The sequence below is a fragment of the Myotis myotis genome, unplaced genomic scaffold (genome assembly GCF_014108235.1).
Source record: "Myotis myotis isolate mMyoMyo1 unplaced genomic scaffold, mMyoMyo1.p scaffold_m19_p_17, whole genome shotgun sequence".
Classification (NCBI taxonomy): domain Eukaryota; kingdom Metazoa; phylum Chordata; class Mammalia; order Chiroptera; family Vespertilionidae; genus Myotis; species Myotis myotis.
In genome coordinates this window covers 23,944,728-23,970,913 of record NW_023416321.1, presented here as the reverse complement: position 1 = coordinate 23,970,913, position 26,186 = coordinate 23,944,728, and the positions used below count along the sequence as shown (strand labels likewise).

Here is a 26,186-nt window from a genome sequence, read left to right as displayed (position 1 = left end):
CAGAAACATCAAAGATGAGAGAGAATCATTGATCAGCTGCCTCCCCACCCCCCCCCGGGGATCGAGCCCGAAACCTAGGTATGTGCCCCTGACCAGAATCAAACCCAGGACCCTTCAGTCCACAGGCCAGCGACCTGTCCACTGAGCCAAACCAGCTAGGGCTGTAGCACTTTTTTATACAGCATACATTCTTCTATTTTTTTCCAATTCATTTACTTTTATGACAGTTTTTCTTAAGGGGATGCCCAGACGTGTTGCTAAGGTTATAATTCAGCATTTCCATTAAGGAGACATCTTTTCAAAAACCATTTTAAAATAGAAAATAGCTCTCTGCAATCATATTCGCTCAGCTTGATACCACTACTCTTCTTTTAAGTTATGTAGCACAGAACCAATTTTATGGTGACTTCAGAAGGGAAACTATAGCTGGAAAGTAAAATGATTTTGAATCCTGTTATGGTGTCTATTGCCAATTATTTCTTCTTCTCATTATGAATAATACATACTTTGTGCTGTTACGGTTCTCCTCCAAAAAAGAAAAAATGCTTTATGACCCATCTTTTTGTTTTACTTTTGTTTTTTAAGTTTTCACTTATTGACCCTACCAGATCATTTTGAAGTCCAATAGTAATTTTATTCTCTGGTTCACTAAAAAATAGCATTTTAAAAAAATGGTAGCAAATTCCTCTATCTTTACTCTGAATTTTATTCTACCATTATGAACAAATGCATTTTCCTAGATATCTTTATATAATTCATGAAAATAGTTTTTCAGATATTTCTCAGTATCAAAAACCAGGTTGTGAATCTCATTTTGTCCCTAGTTGCTATATTTTGTTATTTTCTCTGTTAGCATTCCTTTTTTTTCTTCTTCTCTACTTTATTTTCTGAATTTAACAGTGGGGAATCCACTTGACTGTGCTCACAGCAGGTAATAAATACCATGATAGTCACTGGATTGGTTTCTTTGGACGATTAAAAGAATAAGAGGGTAATTAAGCTTTTCTGAAGCTGCCAACCGTATTGGGGGTTTGGTGCTTATCTATGGCTTATTTAAAAATAGTTCCTTCAAAAATTGAACTATTTAACTGATAGAATTCCTAAGGGCATATTCCTTTCTCAGGTAGAGATTACTTAGATGACTGGAATTTGTGTCAAGTAGAAGAAAATCCTCTTTTATGTAAGGCTAGATCTAATGCTGTACTCATTCTGATTTATAATGTTTCATTTATTGTTAGTGGGGCACTTTTTACCTACCATAAATTCCCTGAAATAGTTTTGGTTTTCTTTTCTTCACACCCCCCCCCCCTTTTTAAAACAAATAATGCATATTTTAAAGATGCAGGTTTCTAAAAACCTAAATAAGAACTATTTATTCAAGGACTTTTAAAGATTTGGATTTAGCCATGTTCATTGCCTCTTGAACCCAAAATCTAAATATAAAATACCAAAAATAAATAAATAAATGAATAAGTAAGTAAATAAATAAATAAAATAAAATACAGAAAAGACATTGTTTTTATGAGCTACAGTTATGAGCTAAATGTTATCTAAATAACTGGGATGTTGATATCTTTAAGACTCCAGCCTTTCTAAGTGAACCATAAATGAGAACAGAGCTTTCACCACTTCTAGGCAATAGAGTACTGCCTGCTTTTCCCACTTCTTTTCAACACAGTGCTGGAAGTTCCAGTCAAAGAAATTAGGCAAGAAAATGAAACAAAAGGCATCCAAATTGGAAACAAATGATAAAATTATCTGATGATGATATGTGCTTAAATGTAGGAAACCCTAAAGGTTCCAGAAAAAACAAGCAAGCAAACAAAAAAACTGATAGAACTAATAAATGAATTTTGCAAAGTAGCAGGGTACAAAGCCAACCCACAAAAATCAGTTGTATTTTCATACACAAACAATGAACAATCTGAAAAGGAAATTACAAAAACAATTCAATTGACAGTAATACGAAAAAGAATAAAATACTTAGGAATTAACCAAGGAGGTAAAGACTTGTACAGTGAACTACAAGTTGCTGAAACAAATTAAAGAAGACATTAAATGGGGAGACATCCCATGTTCATTGATTGGAATATGTAATACTTTTAAGATGTCAATACTACCCAAAGCAAAATACAGATTCAATGCAATCCCTATCCAAATCCCAATGATTGTTTTTTTTTTCAGAATAGAAAAACCTATTCTAAAATTCATATGGAATCTTAGGGACCCCAAATAGCCAAAACAATCTTGAAAAAGAACAAAACCAAAGGACTCACAATTGCTGATTTAATGTAATGCTATAGTATTTAAAACAGGGTAGTGCTGGCATAAAGACATACAAACCAATGGAATAGAATAAAGAGCCCAGAAATAAACCTTTGCATATATGTCTTTGTGCACTGTGCACGAAAAGTCATGTAAAGATGTTCACTAAAGCACCATTATGGTATTAAAAAATTTAAAATAATCTAAATGTTTATTGATAGACAAGCTATGTAGCAGCCTAAACTAACAAGTTAGGTGTGTGTGTGTTGATATGGAAAGTTCTCTAAAACATATTCTAAGGGAAAAGTACATTTTATAATGATATATATGTCATTTCATTTATGTTAACAATAAATCGAAAAAACAGCTGTATTTTTCTGTTTGTAAATGCATAGAAAAAAGTCTGGAAGGGTATAATATATAGTAAACTGATAACTTTTACCTTTACTTTTTACTTTATTCTTTGAATTTTTTCAATAAGAATGTGGCATGTATTACTTTTTAATTAAAATAAATGAATAAATATATACGTTATATGCGGAAAAACTAGAGTAAGGGCCCAGAGTTCAGATAATATGTTTCCTGTGTCACTGTGTTGTTAACTAGCTTTTTTTAAAAAAAACATTTTTTTCTTTAAAAAATATATATTTTTTGATTTTAGGAAGGAAGGGAGAGAGAGAGAGAGAAACATCAATGATGAGAATCATTGATTGGCTGCCTCTTGCACTCCCCACACTGGGAATTGGGCCTGCAACCCAGGCATATGCCCTGACCAGAATCAAATCATTACTTTCTAGTTCATAGGTCGACGCTCAACCTTTGAGTCACGCTGGCCAGGCTACACAACTTTTATCAATTATCTTGTATCTGTTTTCCCAATCAGTAGAAGCTGAATAATTCATTGCCATATATGTTCTTGGCATAAACAATTACAGGCATACCTTATTTTATTGTGCTTCACAAGTGTTGCCTTTTTTACAAATTGAAGTCAAGATTCTTCACCTACAAAAAGATTACCTACCATTTGCTTTATTGCAATACTCACTTTATTCCAGTGGTCTGGAACTAAACCCACAATATTTTCAAGGTATGCTCATATATATATACTGTTAGAGGTTTACTATATAGCTTTCTGAACTTATAAATCTGGGTTTTAAATGTGGTTCTACTATTAACTTATCTAATTGTTAGGTTCTTCAGCTAAGAATTTCAGATACATTGTATTTCATATTGCTATTATGAGAATTAAGAGAGACAAAAGAAGTGAAATTTTTAGTACATTAACTGGCATGTAATGAAAATTCAAAAAATTGTAGCTACTTTTATCATTCTCCCTGAAAACAAGATCCTATATTAAAAAAGCCTAATATGCAAATCGACCAAACGACCAGTCGCTATGATGCACACTGACCACCAAGGGGAGATGCTCAATGCAAGAGCTGTTCGCAGGCCTAAGGCCAGCCAAGGTGGGTGCCAGTGGGGCCCCCCTGCCCTCCCATCATCCCACTGGTTGCCCCAAGATCAGCCCTGATCGCCAGCCAGGCCTAGGGATCCCACATATAATTGTCATCAGTATTATATTCAGAATGAATATGGAACAGGTTAGGACTTAAGTTAATATCCAGAAATAGTAACATGGATTTCTAGAACCATTAAATAGGGTTCTATTTCTAGTTGTCTTTCAAAGAATAATTGTGTATCATTTTAGTAAAGTCCCTAATTTCTTAAGACTAGTCAATAATTTCAAAATATTGATTGAAGTAGAGTTCCTATTTAAAAAACCATACAGCCCTGGCCAGGTGGCTCCATTGGTTGGAGTGTCAGCCCCATAATACACCAAAATGTTGCAGGCTCAATTTCTGGTTGGGGCATGTATAGAAGGCAACCAATAGATGTTAGATGTTTCTCTCTCTCTCTCTCTCTCTCTCAAAAAATCATGTCCTTGGGTGGACATGGATTAAAAAGGTTTTTTAAGCCATGAATACTTTTGAAATTTAAATACATTATCTTTTATTGAGAAGGATTAAAGTCTCTAATATAAATGAGACTTCAGCATACACCAGTTATTTGAGTTGGCAACAAAAATGTAAATATGACCTTAATTCCTGTTTGCCAATGGTTATCACCCATTTACTGATACTACCCAAGTTTTATAGCATGGATACAAATTCAATATATGTTACATAGAATACTCTTTTGTAAATATATTGATTTTCTACTCTTAAGAAACATTCATTATAAGGAGTTGGGGAATGCTTTAAGCACATATAAATCAGAAGTTTATTCATTCAGTAAATATTTATTGATCAGTGTACTAGGCACTGATCTGGCCATTAAGTCTCAATGACCAAAAGCACACAGAAAACATTTGCAGTCTAGAGAGAGGAAGAATGGAGACATAAAATAAACAGTAAACAAAGTAATTTCATGTAGTGTACAAGAAACTGATAAAGGCTATGAAAACACGTAAAAGAGTCGCAACATAGTGAGAGGAGTTACAAGCGCAGGAAGAGGAGGAAGAACCATCAGAGGAAGACTGAGAAGACAGAGCCTGTAACAGAAGGCATGGTGTTCTGGAATCCTAAAGAAAAGTGTATCAAAGTGGAGGGAATATCAGTAGTCAGATGCTCCCAAGTTTCAGTAAACTTGCTATTCCTTTTGGTCATGGAGGAGGGTGACAAGAAAGATAATTACTGCTAAGCTCTCATTTTTTGTGGACTTGTGGCACTACCGGTAGTTTGACCTTTGGTAAGTGCTTAACATTTAGATTGCTATTCACAGAAAACTTAGGATACTGTTGGCTTTGCTTGAATGTCAGCCTGGTCAGTGTGAACAAGTGGTTGTGAAAATTACATTAATAGTAGCAGTAGGGAATGAGCTTTCTGTTGTGAGGATCTCAAACTCAGAACTGCAGGAACTAGTCATTTGGTAAACTGAAAGAAGCTGAGAGAATCTGTGAAGTATGGGTACCCAGGTGGCATTCCTAGAGGTTGCTGTGGAAAGAAAGAAAATAGCTTAAAGAGGAAAAAAACTTAGTGCTGAATTTAACTTCATTTAATCCACTAAGAAAAATAATACCAAGTCAGGTGGATAATTTGCCTTCTTTATTTTTAGGTTAATGGGTCATTCTAGGTTAACTTGGGGGGAGGTGATCAGAAATTCAACATTTAAGTGCTGTTCCCCCAGCAAGGGCATAATGAGTAGATAGCATCATAATATGTGGGCTATGATGAAGCTGCTCCAGATGAATCTTTCTCAAAGTTAATTGATGGAAGCTTCCCACCTTCAAGAATTTTTATTACCTTAGCAATGTTATGCCAAGGCTGCCGAAACACAGCTGTGGGTGCTGTGCCAACGCCTACATTGCCAGTGTCAGGAAGGATGTACTTTCAAACCTCTAATTTATCTAATAATGTCTTTAGTGATTTGTGTAGGTTTGGCATTGTGATGAAAATGCTTCCTGGCTTGGTTTATAACAAGAATTCAGTATGCAGTCTTGAAATGTGTATTGTCTTAAAATGCATGTGGAAGGTACTAACAAGTCAACTTAGAAAAAGATCCAAATAAAATACTATCCTATTCATCTAACAGAACTTAGCCACTCTTTATACTTGAAAAATGATGCAAATTAAATGTGTTTTTATGCTAGAATAATCTATTGTGGTTTCTGCTTTATAAATCAATATAGCAATATATACTAGTAGTGCTGAAAGAGAGCCAGCTTTCATATTCAGTTACAATCTGACACCTTTTCTCTAATGAGAAACCATAATTAAAAATAAATTTAAAAAGAAAATGTAGATTGGATTATATCAGCCTATAGAATGGAAATAGAATAATAAGCTCTCGTAAATAAATATTTATAAAGAGGCAGGAAATAGTACTCTCTTATTTGAAATAAATATAAAGTTTCATAACCAGTTGCTAACTATTATTTTATATGAAGCTTAATAAGCATGTCTCTTTAAGAAAAAAAGTTACACAAAATCTGAAGGATTTTTTTCTAACTAGTGGATTTGCTGCAAAGATTGATTACATTTATCAAAATAAATATACATCCAACTTTTAAGAATACACCTAGTCTGTAGAGTACCCCATATTGTCTACAAAAGGAATATATAGAGTTTATTTCCATTCTGCTGGCCTGTGTGAAAACATTGTTTGGATCAGGAGTGTCTTAATTTATACTTTTAAACTGCCTTTGTCCTACCTTTGAAATTAAAAATGTTATTTGAAATAAAATTATAGAATTAGAATTTTAGTTTTTAGACCTGAGACTTTAGAGTTATTTTATTACAATTTCTTAATTTTCCAGTTGAAGAAACTGAAATCCAGCATTTAAGCATCTTTTATAAGGTTACACAGCTAGAATTAGAACATGGCTTTCTAACTCCTTATATTTCTGCTATAACCTCCTGTCACCAACAAGTTAGTTGAATAACAAGTAAGTTGTCAGAAATTTTAGGCCTCCCTCAGTGTGCAACTATGTATGTCCAGGCTTCAAAGTCAGTAGTGATTCTTAATTACTCTTCATTGTTAAAAAAAAAATCGTATAGCAACATAGAGAAATCACAATGTTTAAATTATGAGCTAAAGTGATTTCTGAGTAACTGAGATATATTTATGTAAAGTCTTTTTTTAAAAATAAATCTATTTTTTAATATATTTTTATTGATTTCAGAGAGGAAGGGAGAGGGAGAGAGAAACATCAATGATGAGAGAGAATCATTGATCAGCTGCCTCCTGCACGCCCCCTTACTGGGGATTGAGCCCGCAACCCAGGCAGATGCCCTTGACCAGAATCAAACCCACGACCCTTCAGTCCGCAGGCTGACCTCTATCCACTGAGCCACGCCGGCTAGCAATAGTCTTTAATATCTTTAGGTAACAGCCAAAGCAATATTGAGAAAGAAGAACAAAGTTGGAGGTATAATGCTACCTGAAATCAAGCTATACTTTAAGGCTATACTAATTAAAAGATCATAGTACTGGCATGAAAACACATACATAGGTCAGTGGAACAGAATAGGAAGCCCAGAAATAAACCCACACCTATATGGTCAGTTAATTTATGACAAAGAAGGCAAAAATATACAATGGGGTAAAGACAGTCTCTTTAATAAGTTATGTTGGGAAAACTTGGCAGATGCATGCAAGAAAAAATGAAATGATACCACTTTTTTAAACCATATACAACAATACGTTCAAAATGGATTACAGACTTAAATGTAAGCACTAAAACTAAAACTCCTAGAAGAAAAAATAGGCAGTTAACTCTGGCATTGCTCTTAGCAATATTTATTGGAAATGTCTCCTTAGGAAGGAAAACAAAAGAAAAAATAAACAAATGGGACTACATCAAACTAAAAAGTTTTTTCACAGCAAAAGAAAACATTAACAAAACAAAAAGACAATCTACTGAATGGGAGAAGATATTTGTCAATGACACACCTGAAAAGGGGTTCATATCCAAAGTACATGGAACTCATACAACTAACTTAACATAAAGCCAAACAATCTAATTAAAAAATTGGCAGAGGACCTCAATAGACACTTCTCCAAAGAGGATGTACAGATGGCCAACAGATACATGAAAAGACGTTCAGTGTCATTAATCATTAGAGAAATACAAATTGAAACCATAATGAGATATCACCTCACACCTGGAGATTTCTCAGAAAATTAAAACTTGAACTACTATGTGACCCAACAATTTCACTTCTGGGTAGTTATCCAGAGAAATATCAAACAATAACTCAAAAAGATATTATGTGCCCCATGTTCATTGCAGCTTTATGTACAACTAGAGGCCTTGTGCACAAAATTTATGCACTCGAGGGCTGGGGGAAATCCCTCAGCCTGGCCTGCGCCCTCTTGCAGTCTGGGAGCCCTGGGGAACAGGCCTAAGCCATCAGTTGGACATCCTTAGCACTACCATGGAGGTGGGAGAGGCTCCTGCCACCGCCACTGCGCTCGCCAGCCGTGAGCCCAACTTCTGACTGAGCGGCACTCCCCCTGTGGGAGCACACTGACCACCAGGGGGCAGCTCCTGCATTGAGCATCTGCCCCCTGATGGTCAGTGCATGTCATAGTGACTGGTTGTTCTGCCATCAGGCCGAAACCAGCTCTCTGACATCCCCCAAGGGGTCCTGGATTGCAAGAGGGCGCAGGCCAGGCCAAGGGACCCCACTGGTGTATGATCGTGGCTGGGGAGGGACGTGGGAGGTTGGCCAGCCGGGGAGGGACCGTGGGAGGGTTCCAGGGCGTGTCTGACCCATCTCGCCTAGTCCCGATAGGCCGGACCCCAGCAGCAAGCTAACCTACCAGTCAGAGCGTCTACCCCCTGGTGGTCAGTGCACATCATAGCGACTGGTCAACTGGTTGACTGCCCCCCTGGTGGTCAGTGCATGTCATAGCGAGTGGTTGAGCGGCCTTAGCATTCATTAGCATAGTATGCTTTGACTGGTTGAACAGCTGACTGGACGACCGGACACTTAGCAAATTAGGCTTTTATTATACAGGTTAGCCAATATATGGAAACAACCTAAATGTCCATCAATAGATGAATGGATAAAGAAGATGTGGTACATAAATACAATGGAATATTACTCAGCCATAAAAAAAGAATGAAATCTTGCCATTTGCAACAACATGGATGGACCTAGAGGGTATTATGCTAAGTGAAATAAGTCAGCCAGAGAAAGACAAATTCCTTATGATTTCTCTTAAATGTGGAATCTAATAAAGGAACAAACAAAACAGAAACAGACGTATAGATACAGAGAACAAATTGATGGTCGCCAGATGGGAAGGCGGTTGGGGTGACAGGTGAATATGGTGAAAGGGATTAAGGAGTACAAATTTCCAGTTATAAAAATAGTCACAGGGGTGTAAAGTACCACATAGGGAATCTAAGTCAATAATATTTTAATAACTATTATGTGTCAGATGGTACTAGACTTGAGTGATCACTTTGTAAGGTATATAAATGTCTAATTGCTATGTTGTACACTTAAAACTAATATTTTATGTAAACTAATTAGAAAATAATTAAATGAAGAAACATAAAAACATATAGGTAACAAAGACCCATATATAATAGTTAATGCCTCCATCCACTAATTATAAGGATTTGAGTAGTTTCCATAATGATTGTCTTAGTCTGTTTGACCTGCAGTACAAATTATCATAGATTGGATGGCTTATAAATAATAGAAATTTATTTCACACAGTTCAGGAGGCTGCGATGTTCAAGATCAAGATGCCAGTAGATTTGCTGTCTTAGGTGTGTGCTTTGTGGTTCAAAGATGACTATCACCTTGTATCCTCACATGGTTTAAAGGTTAAGAGTACATTTATTTATTTACTTATTTAATCCTCATGCTCAGAGAGAGCAAGAGAGAGAAACATTGATGTGAGAGAGGAACATCAATACTAGAGATCAAACCCACAACCCAGGTATGTGCCCTGACCAGGAATCGAACCCACAACCTTTTGGAGCACAGGCCAATTCTCAACCATCTGAGCCAGTCCTGCTGGGCAGGGTGAGAGCACTTTAGTAAGGGCACTAATCCCATTCACAAGGGCTCAACCCTCATGACCTAATGATCGTTCAAAGGTTCCACCTCCAGTGTTGATTAGAATTTCAACATATGAATTTGAGGGAGGAGGACTAAACTTTCAGTTCATAACAATGATTTAACATCTGCTTTATCCTTAAATACTGCTCCCAGATATACTATATGGCTTTTTAAATGTCTAATTTGGGAAAAGACTGACAAAGTAAAATAAAATAATTTATATAAACATTGATAAGTAACTGAACTGTTGAAGATCATTAGAATGCAGTCGTGTTTTTAAAATTCAAATCTTCTACCAAGCATGTTTTGTGCTGTGGTTATTTTTGAAATAAAATTGAAGAGTTAAGATTGATTTTGTGTGTATGAAGAATAAAACTTGTGCTTTGTTTACAGAATTCAGTTTGTGAATTTTAACAGAGTCTGGACTCTTGCTTTATAATGTATAACATTGAGAAAGTCAGTATATACAGAAATTCAAATACATAATTCATGTATTTGTGAACATAAATAGCTTTAATAAAGTAGAATGTTTATATGACTAAAAATTAAAACTAAATGGACCCCTATTAATATTTCAATATTGCTTAGAGTTATTTATGCATATAGTTTATATGTGACTTAGACATAAATGAGACAAAGATTTTTATCTATGAGTATATAAAATCTATACTTTGATGTTTAAAACAAAGTAACAAGTTGGTATGAAATACATTTCCTTTTATTCTCAGGACATGAATTACTTAAAGATAGGAATGGTAAGCATCTCAGATAATATATGTTAACAAATAGCAAAGGCTTGTTTTTGGACTATATTTAAGGGGCCTGACAAGATTAATTTGACTTCAAAAGAGCCAGTCCCCCAAAATGACATACACTGGAAAAATTAAAAGACATTTCTAATCATACTCCAGCAACGTTCTCAATATAATAACATCTGTACCCCAACCCTCCAGATTGCCAGGAGTATTGGCCCTCCTCTGATATTTGCTATGCAGTATATTTACCTAACTTTAAAACCTTCTGTATAAGGATCTTTCAAGCACTGAATGAGAAATGATGGGAAAAGGTGGTTTGCTATGTTATTATCTTGTTACTCACTCCTGGTAATTCTCTTTAAAATGACAAGCTTTAATTATAGCCTTCTATTTGAGTTGTATCAAATATTCTGTGATGTGACTATGTTTTAAAATACATTTTGCAATTCTGACTTTTTAGAAATAATCACTTTCACTTCAGAGTCAAAACCATAAGACTACTCTACTGATAGCTTTCTGACATGTAGGAATATCGGATGTGGGTGAAGCGTCTAGCTTGATGTTTTATATCTAGCTATTAGTCAGCTAATCCTCCTCCCTACTTCACTGAAAATATTTTCATTCTGTCTGACAAAAAGAAAGAAATTACATTAACTGTGACTAAAAATGTATTTGCAGATGACACATTACTGAGACTAATAGTTCTTGCTGTATTCTCAAAAGTTTTACCTTTAGTGAACTTAGATCCAAATATCCTTTTTTTTTTTTAATCCTTGGAAACAAGATAACAATAAAGATTTTTTAGATGGTTTTAAATATAAATTTTAAAACAAACAGAAGGACCAAGTAAATGTTAATACTGTTAGTATAAAGTCGCCTTAGGCAAAATATTTGGGTATCTCCAGTTACTTCAAGTAAAGCGTGATTGAAAGGTAAAAACAAGCAGTGCTGAAGACAGTTTAGGTGTATGAAGGGAAATTTTGACTCATAAGGAAGAATTCAGTTAACCTAGCATGAAAGGAGAAATGGTAATACTGTTTATACAGCATTTGGACTTCAAAAGATGCCACCAATTTATTTCATAATTATGAAGGCAGTAATTGCCTATTCTGGAGTTGTTTTTTTCAATTTTTTCCCCATCAAAATCAGGAATCAACACACACACACACACACACACACACACACACACACACATATCTAGAATACTTAGCCTTACTTCATATATCCTATTCTATTTTTTAAAAAATACTGGTCACAATTCATAAATTGATTTTATTACTCACTAATGGATTATAACCTACAATTTGAGAAATACTGATAAAAATAAAGAGAATTTCTAGTCCCCTTTCCCCTTAGGGACATAAACCTTAAACATTGTCACTTTATCTGCTTCTAAACCACTAATTTTCTTGGTCTCACCTAAAACTTGTCATCACAAAAATTACACCAGCTCCAAAATCATATAGAACATTCTGTTCTCAGACTACAACATTCTGTCCTAGGTTATGTGCTCAAGTACTCCCACTACAGTTTTAAAATTACATTTAGACCACATTGATTTGCAACTCATGTCTGTTCTTTCTTAGCCAATAGTACATGGTCGAACATTGTAATCATGTCCTTAAAAAGATAATCAGTTCCCATGTCTCTTCTTTACTTTTATAGAATCACTTTGCAAAACCTCAAATCTTGATGAACAATTTTTTTTTTTATTTTTTTTTTTACTTACACATGTTCCAGCACATGCAACCAGAAAGACTGGTTTCATTAAAAAATTGTCTCAAACTTCCAATAACCTCTTGGCACTGTTTGACAGTCCTACTACTCTCTGATAAGATTATTTCATATTTATTTTCTCTTCATCCCTCCTGCCCCATGTGCTTTCTGCCCTCACCACCCAGTTGATGACATCACGCAATGGTTCTCATTGGTGTGCTCCCCAGACCAGCAGCATGAACATCATATGGGAACTTATTAGAAATGAGAATTCTCAGGCCCTACTCCAGGCCTGCTTAGTCAGAAACCCTAGGGTTAGGGCCCAGCAATCTGTGTTTTAACAAGCCTGCAGGTGATTCTGATGCAAGCAAAAGTTTGAGAACTACTGGTCTAGCCTTATACTTCATTGAGAAGCCATTGTCTAGAACAGTGATGGTGAACCTATGACACGCGTGTCAGAGGTGACACGCGAACTCATTTTTTTGGTTGATATTTCTTTGTTAAATGGCATTTAAATATATAAAATAAATATCAAAAATGTAAGTCTTTGTTTTACTATGGTTGCAAATATCAAAAAATTTCTATATGTGACACGGCACCAGAGTTAAGTTAGGGTTTTTCAAAATGCTGACACGCCGAGCTCAAAAGGTTCGCCATCACTGGACTTAGAATGTAAGCTCCAAAGGCAGGGGTTTTTGTCCTTTTTGGGCATCTATGTATCCTGTGGAGTAGAACAGTGCCTGGAACATTGTGAGCCTCAATAGCTATTGTTGAATCAGACCATTAGATGTGAATTCCCTTATTTTCCTACCAAGAAATTGGAAACCTACTTGCATCTGTCCCTATTTTTTCCCTTTTTCAATTAAGGAAATGTGCCTCGTCCTATCAAAGGTCAATATTTCTGTATATGAACCGGATATCATCCCTCCTTGCCTTCTCAGGAAATTTGCTCCTTTGTTCCTTCCCTCTCTCCTGCATTAGCTATCAATCTTTCTCTACTAGGTCAAATCATTTAGTATGCAGTCAGATTCTGCACCATTCTAAAACTACAAACTTTCCCTGTTTTCATATCCCCTTTCAGTCACTGTCTTTATTCAGTGGTTCTTGACAAAGTCAATGACTTTTTTAAAGATATAATTTACATACTGTAAAAATTGCACTCTTAAATTGTACAGTTCAGTTGTTTTACTAGTAGTGTATTCAGAATTGTTTAACCATCACTACAGTGTAAGATGCAGAACATTTTTATCACCCCAAAAAGAAACCCCCTACCCATTAGCAGTTCCTCCCTGTTTGCACCACCTCCCAGCCTTAAGCTACTCTCCTCTACTTTCTGTTACAATAGATTGCCTATTCTGGACTTTTCATATAAATGGAATCATCCAGTATGTGATCTTTTGTGACTAGTGTCTGTAGCTTACCATGTTTTCAAGGTTCATACACATTGTAGCATGTATCAATACTTCATTCCTTTTATGGCTGAATAATATTCTATTGCATGAATATACTGCCTTTTGTTTATCCATAAGCAGTTGGTGGACATTTGGTTGTTTTTACTTTTTCGCTATTATGAATAATGCTGCTATGAACATTCATGTCTGAGTTCTTGTGTGGAAGTATGTTTTTATTTCTCTTGTATATTCCACTCAAAGGAATTGCTGAGCCATGTAGTAGCATTGTGTTTAACATTATAAGGAACTGCCAAAGCTGTTGCACCATTTTACATTCCCACCAGAAATATATGAGAATTTGAATTTTTCTACATGGTCATCAGCACTTGTTGCCTCTTTTTTTTTATTACAGTCATCCTACTCAGTGTGAAGTGGTATCTCGTTGTGGTTTTGATTAGCATTTTCCTAATGACTAATGATTTTGGGTATCTTTTCTTACGGTTTTCTTCTATTTATAGATCTTTAGAAAAATATTAATATCCTTTGTCCATTTTTAAATTGGGTTGTGTTTTCATTATTGAGTTAAAATAGTTTTTTATATGTTCTAAATACTAGTCTCTCATCAGATATAATTTGCAAATATTTTCTACCATTCTGTGAGTTGTCTTTTCACTTTTTTTTCACTTTCTTTTTTTATTGATTTCAGAGAGGAAGGGAGAGGGAGAGATAGAAACAATGATGATGAGAATCACTGATCGGCTGCCTCCTGCATGCCCACAACTGGGAATCCAGCCCACAACCTGGGCATGTGCCCTGACTAGGAATTGAACCATGACCCCCTGGTTCATAGGCCCATGCTCAACTGCTGAACCACACCGGGCTGGGTGTCTTTTCACTTTCTTGATTTTCGGTCCTATTTAATTCTCTTATTTCGTTGCTTGTGCTTTTGGTTTCATATTTAGGAAAACCATTGCCTAATTCAAGGTCATGAGGTTTTACTGCTATGTTTTCTTTTAAGATTTTTATAGTGTTAGCTCTTACATTTAGGTTTGTGATCCATTTTGACTAAAATTGTGTATATGGTGTAAGGAGAGAGTCTAACGTGATTATTTTGTATGGATATCCAGTTGTCCCAGCACCATTTGTTGAAAAGACTTGTTTCCCCCATTGAGTTGTCTTGGTACCCAGTGATTATATGGTATTAAATTCAATATCCAGCTGTAGCCTAATGGCTCAGTTGGTTGGAGCGGCGTCCCATACACCAAAAGGTTGCGGGTTCGTCCTAGCCGGTTGTCAGTGGTTAGAGTGTTGGCCTGGGATTACAACTGTCTCCTCAGTGGTTACTCACTCATTTTTGCTTGCTTCCAATTTCCTTTGACACAGCAAAGCAATATTTTAAGTAGTATTATTTTAATAATATTTTAAGTAATATTTTAATGGCATTCTCTTGCTCACAATATTCAGTGACTTCCCACTACATTTTGAGTAAAATCCAAATTCTTTTTAAAAAAATATATATTATTGAATTTTTACAGAGAGGAAGGGAGAGGGATAGAGAGCTAGAAACATCGATCAGCTGCCTCCTGCACACCCCCCACTGGGGATGTGCCCACAACCAACGTACATGCCCTTGACTGGAATCAAACCTGGGAACCCCCCCCCCCCCCCCCAGTCCGCAGGCAGACGCTGTATCCACTGAGCCAAACCGGTCTGGGCAAATCCAAATTCTTACCATGGTTCAAAGATGCCTGTTCCTCTGACAATATTCCCTGTCATTTTTCCCCTTACGCACTATACTTCATCTTCTTTGGGCCTCATTCAGTTCCTCAAACATACCAAACTCTCAGAAAGGGTTTGTACACGTTATTTTCTCTGCCTGGAATATTCTCTCCAAAATTCCCACCCCTACATAACTGAGGCTTTCTCATCCTTCAAGGCACGGCATTCCTAAACATTCTAAGGAGTTACCCCTCTTTTATTTTCTTTCACTGTACCCCATTTGTTTCCTTTATAAAACTTGTTCCAGTTTTAAATTATATCCTACTAGAGGCCTGGTGCATGAAATTTGTGCATGGGGGAGAGGGGGCAGGGTCCCCCTCAGCCCAGCCTGCACCCTCTACAATCCGGGACTCCTAGAGGAATGTCCAACTGCCGGTTTAGGCCCAACCCCCTGTTTCCTAATTCTTAGTGAAATAGCCTTTTATTTTTCTTTCAGTAATTGCCCTTCCTTTTTGGCTGCTGCTTTAGCCAGAGCCACATCAGATGAAGTCCTTCAGAGTGATCTTTCTGCACATTACATCCCAAAGGAAACGGATGGCACAGAAGGAACTGTGGGTGAGTACCATTCTACATTATTTGTTTGAAAATATAAAATATTCTCATGTGTAGTGATCCACAGAAAATGTCTGCCAAATACTAACTTTAATTATGTTTACCCACTGGTTAATTGTATAGTAGAAGCATGGATCATTTTACTTCTTTTTTCCAGGCAAATTATGAAGTTTTATTTATTAAAGAAGGTATATTTACTAATGTATTAGACTTATACATATTAGATAAGCTAAAGAAATACCGATTTTATAAAAATTAGGGAATGACTACAAATTGTTAAGGAATTTAAATATTTCATTCTGTTTGTTCTATTTCAAGCATTTGCCCTTCAACATGGTGCATAAGGAGCAAAGCATATATTAATGAATCAGAGTAGCTAGGTTCCAGAGAATCTGAGGCAGATATAACAGTAAACATTCCTGTTCTTCCTTTATCTCTCTAGATCATTTTGATAGAAAATTGGCAAGGAAGTAATTCCTCTGCTTGTTTTTACTGAGAGTAATTGGTTCACTTGGAACCAAATTATTCCAGAATCAAGTTGGATGGAATTCCTGCTACAATGCATTGGTCTTCCTTCTGGTACTGATGCAATAAAGTAAAAGCCCTGTAATGAAAAGATAAGGGAGATTAAATTCTGCTTCACTGCAGCCAGGCTGATGGCTGACTCAGCTCCAGCTCAGTTCAGTGACATTAAGACTGATGAGTAATTTACAGCTGTTAGGGGGTGGACTACTGCTTTGAACAATTTTCTCACCCTTTTAAATTATTTTTTCATTTCAGGCAGCAATTATTTATACACTAATGTTCTATACCGCTCCCCACAGAAGGAGAATACCTAAAGTTGCAAGATTGAAATACTGCCCTACATGCCTACTTTGTAAGAATTTTCTGACATCCTCCCTCTCCCATAGGATAGCAAAAGTGAAATGAAGGCATTTTTTCTTTTGGTGGATATTACTGGTCGTTTTGATTGTATATTTTTCCAAGAGATTACCCAGTAATGTATTCTCCATGCCACTGCTGTGATTCAGCATGATCTATTGTAATTCGGGACTGTTTGCAAGCCCTTAATCTATTTAACCCAAATCACTCAATATGAACCGCACTGAGAATACCTACAGGGCAAATTGTGTTTCTCCATATATCAGAGTGGGAAATGAGCATATTGAATAAGGCCTGCTGTCATTGAAATGCCTTTTGTCTCTTTAGTTGTTTCCAAAAACAGGTTTAAAAAAAAAAAGTTCTTTTCATGTTTATATCGTCCCTAACAATGTTTGTTAAACAACCCTGCATATCTGTTGGTACAAATTTATTTAGTAGATGTAATGCCTGTCCAGATAACCTAAAATCCATTTGAAATATCCCAATGTAAACATTAAAAACAAAAAGGGGAAATTTATCATTAATACAAAAGAAATTAAAAGAATTATTAAAATACTGTGTGAATGCATTTGAAAATCTGGATATTTTCTGGAAAAATACAAGTTAACAAACTTTTCGTAAGAAGAAAGAGATTGAGAAGATTGTCAAGAAGCTAGCTATTTTCCCCAAAGGACAAAGAGCAAGTGATTCTCCAGGTGAACAATTTCAAACAATCAAAGACACATAATTCCAATGCTTTTGAAAATGAATTATTCGATTTCATAAAAAGGAAAATTTGCACAGCATAACACTGACACCAAAACTTAGACAAGCTGTCTAGGACAAGATTTAAAAAAGAAATGGGATCAATCTTAATAATAAATGTTAAATAAATTAAGTAAAATATTGGTAACATTGAGTACAACAGTTATTTTGATGAGTCTTTTATTGAAAGCCTACCATATACTTAGCGTTTTGCTGGCAAAATAGCAGTGAACAAAACAAAAATATTGGGAAGTCTGTTAGCATAATTTATATATTAATAGGTCAAAAGTAAAAAAACACAGAATAATCTCTACCTGTGTTGTCCAGTGCAGTAGCTACTGAGTGTATGCAGTTATTGAGTACTTGAAATACAGCTAATATGACCAAAATACTGAATTTTAAATTTTAAGTAGCCACACTGCAGCTAGAAAAGTATTTTATTGAACAGTCCAGGTCTATAAAATAAGAGTAATATATAAACCAAAGAATGATGTAATGGTTTATATTATTATCAGTTATTTGTTTCCGAATTCATTTATCATTTTGCAATCCTCTGTTGTGACTGAGTCAAATGCATATCCAAACACATATTTGGAGTGATACACATAGGCAACTGCTGGCTGAAAGAGACAGTGTCTGGCAGCTGGTGCTTAAAAAAAAGATTGGAGTTGCTTAAAACCATCAAAATGTGTTTTCTCTTGGCCTCAGTTTCCCTCTTATATACACCTCCTCAGGTTTTACTTGTTCTTTCAAATGTACCCTTGATTTTCAGTTATATAAAAATGTCAAGGGGACAAAACCACAAAACATAGTTTACCACCCTGGATTATGTTAATGAGAAAAACAACAAAAAACCTTGAAGTCACTTTCTGAACAGTCATTTTAAAAAGAAATTTGAATAAGAAAACAAGTAACTGTAGTCACAGATTTAGGCAATGTCTGGGCAAGGAATATAAAATGAGACTAAGTTCCCAGGACGTTCTAAGAACACACAGTCTCTCTTTGGGACTTGTATTGTAGATGGCAAGAGGCATGCACAGCCATTTGCCATCTGGCACACATTTTCTTAGGCTGTCAAGCTATATGTGACTTAGTAAAGTAAAACAAAAATTTGAGAATTGTAATTTTTTTTTTTTTACCTGGGATGTAAGTAGAACCTCTAATGCCGAAACCGGTTTGGCTCAGTGGATAGAGCGTCGGCCTGCGGACTGAAGGGTCCCGGGTTCGATTCCGGTCAAGGGCATGTACCTGGGTTGCGGGCACATCCCCAGTGGGAGATGTGCAGGAGGCAGCTGATCGATGTTTCTCTCATCGATGTTTCTAACTCTCTATCCCTCTACCTTCCTCTCTATAAAAACTCAATAAAATATATTTAAAAATAAATAAATAAATAAAATACTGTCCTGAGAAAACCTAATCTCCCGTTGGTTATTTCAATAACTGCAGCTTGAGGAGAGGACAACTTGAGTGGAGGTGATGTGAGACAATAGGGTCAATACTATTCAGTGTTGCTTAAAAGGCTTTCTTTCATATCTGTCCATACACTGAGGGATGCAAGTCAGTCTCAGAAACCAGCTAATAGGTTGAGTAGTAGACTTAATAGCCTGGGAGTAGAGAATCCTTTGATTGATATCTCTTTTTTTTTCTATCCAGGGTTACACACATAGAATATAAGTATTTTTTCCTTAGAGAAATAAAAAACGTTGTTAACCTATTGGCTAAACTATTTAAAGCTACTGCCTAAAGCTTTAAATAAATAACAAAAGACATCAACAGCCCTAGCCAGTTTGGCTAGTGGTTAGTGTCGGCCTGAGGACTGAAGGTCTCTGATTCAATTCTGGTCAAGGAAGTAGGCTCCATTCACAGCTGCCAGTCAGAGCGCATGTGGGACCCAGTCAATTGATGTGCCCCTTTCACATCAATGTTTCTCTCTCTCTCCTCCTCCTCCTCCCTTCCACTCTCTCTAAAAAAATCAATGGGGGGAAAATATCCTTGGATTAGGATTAACAAAACAAAACAAATCAACAAAAATAATTTATTTCTGAGTTATAATCAGTTACAGAAGAGAAAACGGGGAACTGGAAAGAGGAAAAGAGGCTAGGAAGGGGAGACAAAGACAAATGATAAGGTAAACTCTTCTGGTCCCTGTAGTTTATAAATAAATAATGTTGCTCAGAGGCCTTTCATGTTCTAATCAGTTGGAGAGCCACTGTTTGTATTTCACTCATCTAAGCACAGGGGGCTTGGCCTTCCAGATGATAACCATGGCAGCCAACTGAGTAGGAAACGGCCCTGAACTAGAGAGCCGTGGCCAGAGCATTGGGGGCTGACAAAACCCAGGCATGGCCAAGACCCAGCCATGAACAGAGCTTTCTCCTCATGAAACAGGATCATCATAGTGGCAGCTGCTGGATGATTTTCTAATAGATAGGTTGTCATTTTCTCTTTTCAGAAGCAATACTTCGTTTCTCTTGAGAAGAAGGAATTTCTTCTATTAAGGAGGAGCTTAACCGGTGTGACCTACTTCTGTCTTTACCAATCAGGCAAGTGAAAAGCAGCTTTACAAGACTCTTCATTGGGGGTTTCTGTGTTTCTTTCACAGAGATTGAGACAGTGAAATTGGCCCGTTCTGTCTTCAGCAAACTACATGAGATTTGCTGCAGCTGGGTGAAAGACTTCCCTCTCCGCCGGAGACCCCAGCTTTATTATGAGACATCAATCCATGCCATCAAAAACATGCGCAGGAAAATGGAGGACAAACATGTCTGCATTCCTGACTTTAATATGCTCTTCAACCTAGAGGTAAAGGGCACTTCTGAGGTCAATGAGATTTTAAAAAACACCGTCATGGTTTTCTAACAGAACTCCTAATATACAGGGTGGGTCAAAAGTAGGTGTATAGCCTGGCTGGGTGGCTCAGTGGTTTAGCATTGACCCATGAACCAAGAGGTTACTGGTTCGATTCCTAGTCAGCCCACATGCCCAGGTTGCTGGCTCAATCCCCAGTAGGGGGCATGCAGTAGGCAGCCAATTGAAGTTTCTCTCTCATCAGTGTTTCTTTCTATCCCTTTCCTTTCCCCTCTCTCTAAAATCAATCAAAAAAAGTGGGTTTACAGTTGTGAGTACAGGAGTTGTTTTTTTTTAAAAAAATATATTTTTAAAAATTGATTTCAGAGAGGAAGGGAAAGGAAGAGAGAGAGAAACATCAATGATGAGAGAGACTCATTGATCGGCTGCCACTTGTATGCCACCTACTAGGGATAGAACCTGCAACCTGGGCATGTGCCCTGACCAGGAATTGAACCGGTAACCTCTTGGTTCATAGGTCTATACTCAACTGGTTGGGTGGGAGTTTATTCTTGTATTATTAATTACTCTATTATTTTCCATATAAACAACTGCAAACCTACTTTTGTCCCACTCTGTACTTCTTATAGTATCTGATATGTCTGAATAGGATTCAAGGCAAAGTGGCACAAATTTGCTTGCATTAGACAATAGAAAAGGAATTTATTTTGAATAGGTAATGCATTCACATGGTTTAGAGTAGAAAAATAAAATCTCTCTTATCTTTGTCTCTCAAACACTCAGTTCCCTTCCATGAAGGCAAGGGAATTACCAGTTTCTTGTGTAACTTTCCAGAGCTATTTTATAGACATACAAGTAAAAAAGAAAACTGTTATATCACTATAAAGCTGTGTGTTTTTTAAGGAAACTATTTTGATAGTATAATCAAGTGGTATTTATTAAGTTCCCACATTATGTTGAAGCGCAACACAAAACACAAACATAAAAGAATGAATTTGAGACTGAGACAGTTTTCTGATTTCATGTGGTTTCCTTTTTTAAATCTTGGTTTCTGATAGGAAAGTAGCTGGAATTACATTTCCTGAATCTGTGACTGACAAATTGGATCATATGAGCCTTGTCAACTTAATAACCATGTTCTTGTCATATTCCTCTTCTCTTTCTATTAAGTATATTATGTTAATGCAAACAGAGGTAGGTTTGTTTTCTTTGCCTGTCACTTACCTCTTTCCTTCACTTAAGTCCATAACTTAGAAATTACAATGTAGTCATTTCTACAAAGCACAATACTTCCTTTATTTAGCAGTTAAATTTAAATTTAAGCTGACTGACTGTCAAGGTCTGATAAGCAGTGATGGTGGTTTAGTAACTGGTGCTTATATTACAAGATAGATGAGGTGATATCTTTGTTTCCAAATGTTACCATGTCCATGCAAATATAACCCAAAGGATGTTTTGTTTGACATAACTCTTTTATAAAACATTGTCAATAAAAAATGGAAATGATCTAAAGTATTGCATATAGGGAATAACTATGATATGTTCATAAAATGTATAGTACACATACATTTAAAGTTATGTCTTTGAGAATACTTAATGACATGGGGGAAATGCAGGATATAAAATTCAATGTATAATATGATCCTAATTTTATTGAAAAATGTATATATGTATGTATGTAAAAGACTGGTTACCTGTGGATGGTGGGATTATAGATATTTACTTCTTTACACTTCTTTATCAGGCCAAAAAAATGTACACCATCTTTATAATAGAGAAAACATCAGTATTTTTTAAAATTTAAGAAGCTATACTAATTATTTAAGAAATCCATTAGACTTCTTCTTTTTCTTCTGATGCTATACTAAGAATCTCTCCACAGATTCACATTGTTTAGTTGCAGTTTCAAATCCCAATAAAGGAATTATTGCCCCCTCCATGATAATCCCACAGCAGCTCATTGCCCATCATTTAAAAACTGCTTATATATGCTGTTTTTCTATTTTACCCTTATCCCGCCAATTGAGTTGTATAAAAATGAGTACTACTCTTCAGTACAGGACTGTTTTTCTAGATTAGTGATGGCGAACCTATGACACACGTGTCAGAGGTAACACGCAAACTCATTTTTTTGGTTGATTTTTCTTTGTTAAATGGCATTTAAATATATAAAATAAATATCAAAAATATAAATCTTTGTTTTACTATGGTTGCAAATATCAAAAAATTTCTACATGTGACATGGCACCAGAGTTAAGTTAGGATTTTTCAAAATGCTGACACACTGAGCTCAAAAGGTTCACCACCACTGTTCTAGATAGATCGATTTAGTCAGTTAACCTTGCAGGTGGTGTTCATTAGACTGCTAAATTAACTAGTTGTAATGTCTGTAGTAAGTACAGACTTAATAATATTTGGGTGTAATCATTACTTTCTGGACATTTACATGTGGTACTTATATAAATGTAGTATACTCTTTAAAAGAACTTTTCCAAAGTACAAATATACCTGTTGTTTTAGTAGTCCTTCCAAATCCCCATGAGATAGCAACTCACCCCTACCTAATAGATAGGAAAACAAGCACAAAATAATTATATGGTTTATTTTGGATATTTGTTTGAATGACATTTGAATGACAGGACCTAGACTCATTCAAGCTTCTAGAGCTCAAGGAATGTCAAAAACTTACAAATGAAAATCATTAAATACTGTTATCTAAAGAGAGTCCAGGACTCAGAGTTCAGTGAGTTATATATCCCCTAAGCAAGCTAGATCTGAGATTTAAATACTTGAGTTGAAGAAGCAAATTACTTAATGGTTTTAATGTAATCTTGTGATTACGCTTCCTTTGGCAGGACAAAGCACAGGTTTGGAAGCCCTTCCTCTGGCAGTTGTTGGGGGCGGGTGTGTGTGTGGGGGGGGGTGTCAAGGAAATGGGAAGCTGAATCCTCCAATAGGGGACAAGGAAGTGTTACAGTGCATTTGGACATCTGTGTGGTTCAAGTTTTGCCAACCAGTTTAGACTGTGTTATTTATGGTGAGGATTCAATGTGACTATGAATGATTTATGAGGGCGATATTATAGTTTAAAAGTATGTGTATGCTTTCATTATCTCTATGTATTTTAAACAACCTAACATAATTGGACTTGTGCTGGAAGGCCAATTATTTCCTATTGTTTGTAGTTTCTAATTTTATGATTAAAATGCTTTTCTTTTTGGAAACATCACTCAATGCAGAACAGTTTTTGTTCAATCCCTTATACCTTCTTTTTCCTTCCTCTCCCCTCAAAATTGTAGTAGCAATTTTGAAGCAAATACATGTGGGTGGTTTCCATGGTGCAAGACAACTTTCACAGAGAGAGGGCACTTCAGCCTGAGCTAATTGGGCATGATGTGTTCCAGCATTCTGGTGTAAACACATATGCCCTAGTATTGCAGGTGTTTTAGCAGTTGATCAGGCATATCAGAAGAGGGAAACATTTAATCTCATTAATCTGGGCCACAGTGCAAGGGGCCTCTGTTTCTATTGACAGGACCAGGAAGAACAAGCTTACTTTGCAGTGTTTGATGGCCACGGAGGAGTGGATGCTGCCATTTATGCCTCCATTCACCTGCATGTTAACTTGGTACGCCAGGAGATGTTCCCCCATGATCCTGCTGAAGCCTTGTGCCGGGCCTTTCGGGTCACTGATGAACGGTTTGTACAGAAAGCAGCCAGGGAGGTATGCCTTTTTCTCATAAATTCTTGTCATGACTGCACTGGCTGAGCTCAACTGATCTGTGGTTAAAGGGCTATTTGTATTTTCCCTTTTGGGGCAGGCATTATTTAAAGTTCTCTTCCAAACTGTTTTTGAGCCACAGTATTGGATTCTGTTGTAGTTCTAATTCTCTCTTTAGAAGAGTTTTAGTGGGGTGCTATGATGTACAGTATAGAAACTCCCAAGCTATAATTTTCTACAAAGGCACTCCATTGCTGGATCTGGCAGATGAGTTTTGTCTTTCATATTCACTATTACCTGTCAGGTTCACATGAGGACCATCTCTCTAAGCTGACTTTTGCTGATAAAATCTGGAAATGGAGATTAAAACAGTGGTCTAAAAAAGAAACCGAAGCTGGGATTACTCCCATGCATTTAGTTCTAAATGGGTTGGCAGTGTTTTGCTGTGTATCTGTTGAGGGAAAATTTGCTTGGAGACAGTGAATCCTTAGATAGTCCTTGAACTGATTCTCTCTCTCTCTCTTTTTTTTTTTAATTAAATCTTTATTGTTCAGATTATTACATTTGTTCCTCTTCTTTCCCCCCATAACTCCCCTCCTCCCAGTTCCCGCCCCACCCTCCGCCCTCACTCCCCACCCACTGTCCTCATCCATAGGTGCACGATTTTTGTCCAGTCTCTTCCCGCATCTCCCACACCCCTTTTCCCCCCAAGAATAGTCAGTCCATTCCCTTTCTATGTCCCTGATTCTATTATGATCACCAGATTATTTATTCACTTGATTCTTAGATTCACTTGTTGATAGATGCATGTTTGTTGTTCATAATTTGTATCTTTACCTTTTTCTTCTTCTTCCTCTTCTTAAAGGATACCTTTCAGCATTTCATATAATCCTGGTTTGGTGGTGATGAACTCCTTTAGCTTTTCCTTATCTGTGAAGCTCTTTATCTGACCTTCAGTTCTGAATGATAGCTTTGCTGGATAAAGTAATCTTGGTTGTAGGTTCTTGGTATTCATCACTTTGAATATTTCTTGCCATTCCCTTCTGGCCTGCAAAGTTTCTGTTGAGAAATCAGCTGACAGTCGTATGGGTATTCCCTTGTAGGTAACTGAGTTTCTTTCTCTTGCTGCTCTTAAGATTCTCTCTTTGTCTTTTGCTGTTGGCATTTTAATTATGATGTGTCTTGGTGTGGTCCTCTTTGGGTTCCTTTTGTTTGGGGTTCTCTGCGCTTCCTGGACCTGTAAGTCTATTTCTTTCACCAGGTAGGGGAAGTTTTCTGTCATTATTTCTTCAAATAGGTTTTCAATATCTTGCTCTCTCTCATCTTCTGGCACCCCTATAATTCTGATGTTGGTACGCTTGAAGCTGTCCCAGAGGCTCCTTACACTATCTTTGTATTTTCGGATTCTTTTTTCATTTTGCTTTTCGGGTTGGGTGTTTTTTACTTCTTCGCATTTCATATCTTTGCCTTGATTCTTGCGCTCCTCTGGTCTGCTGTTGGGAGTCTGTATAGTATTCGTTATTTCAGTCCGTGTATGCTTAATTTCTAGTTGGTTCTTTATCATAACATCGAGGGTCTCATTAGATTTCTTGAGGATCTCACTACATTTATCGACGGCTTCTAGACAGTTCTTAAGAGACCTTAAAAGTGTGGTTCTGAACTCAATATCCTCCATTGACAGTTTTGTCCTGTTTCTTTGTCTCCGCATTTTTTATGCTTTCTTGGTGCACCCCCTAGTGGTCTTTGTGCGCAGTCTTGTTGTAGTTAAGCCTTGATTGTTGTCGGCAATACCGGGGGTGATTTGACCTCCAGGCTAACTGGCTATGAGAGTGAACTGATTCTCTTAACAGGAAAAGTCAGAGCTCATGTCCTAATTTCTTGAGGTTAATCAGACATAAGGTTTTTACTTTGAATAAATGACAGGGGCTCTATATTAAGATCTAAAAGTAAAAAATTTAATTATCAGTCTGGGTATTGGTACATAATTAACTAT

The 26,186-nt window shown here is 36.5% G+C and overlaps 2 protein-coding genes across 3 annotated transcripts in view; one reads left to right on the top strand and one right to left on the bottom strand.

Moving 5' to 3' along the window:
* The window catches only part of TRIM37 (tripartite motif containing 37), a 154,971-nt gene that overhangs the window by 33,760 nt on the left and 95,025 nt on the right, over positions 1-26,186 (bottom strand). Inside the window, exon 25 of one of the 2 annotated variants that reach the window (XM_036340394.1) lies at positions 16,186-16,642. The exons of the other annotated variant lie outside the window; for it this stretch is intronic. Coding sequence (XP_036196287.1) covers positions 16,561-16,642 — 82 coding nt within the window. The 3' untranslated portion in view covers positions 16,186-16,560. Of the gene's footprint in view, positions 1-16,185; positions 16,643-26,186 lie in introns of those variants that run through there. 2 annotated transcript variants of the gene reach the window in all.
* Positions 1-26,186, top strand: part of PPM1E (protein phosphatase, Mg2+/Mn2+ dependent 1E) — a 93,403-nt gene that overhangs the window by 55,894 nt on the left and 11,323 nt on the right. The window contains exons 2-4 of the mRNA XM_036340402.1: positions 15,923-16,041; positions 20,267-20,466; positions 24,008-24,196. Of these exons, the coding sequence (XP_036196295.1) occupies positions 15,923-16,041; positions 20,267-20,466; positions 24,008-24,196 (508 nt within the window). The remainder of the gene's footprint in view (positions 1-15,922; positions 16,042-20,266; positions 20,467-24,007; positions 24,197-26,186) is intronic.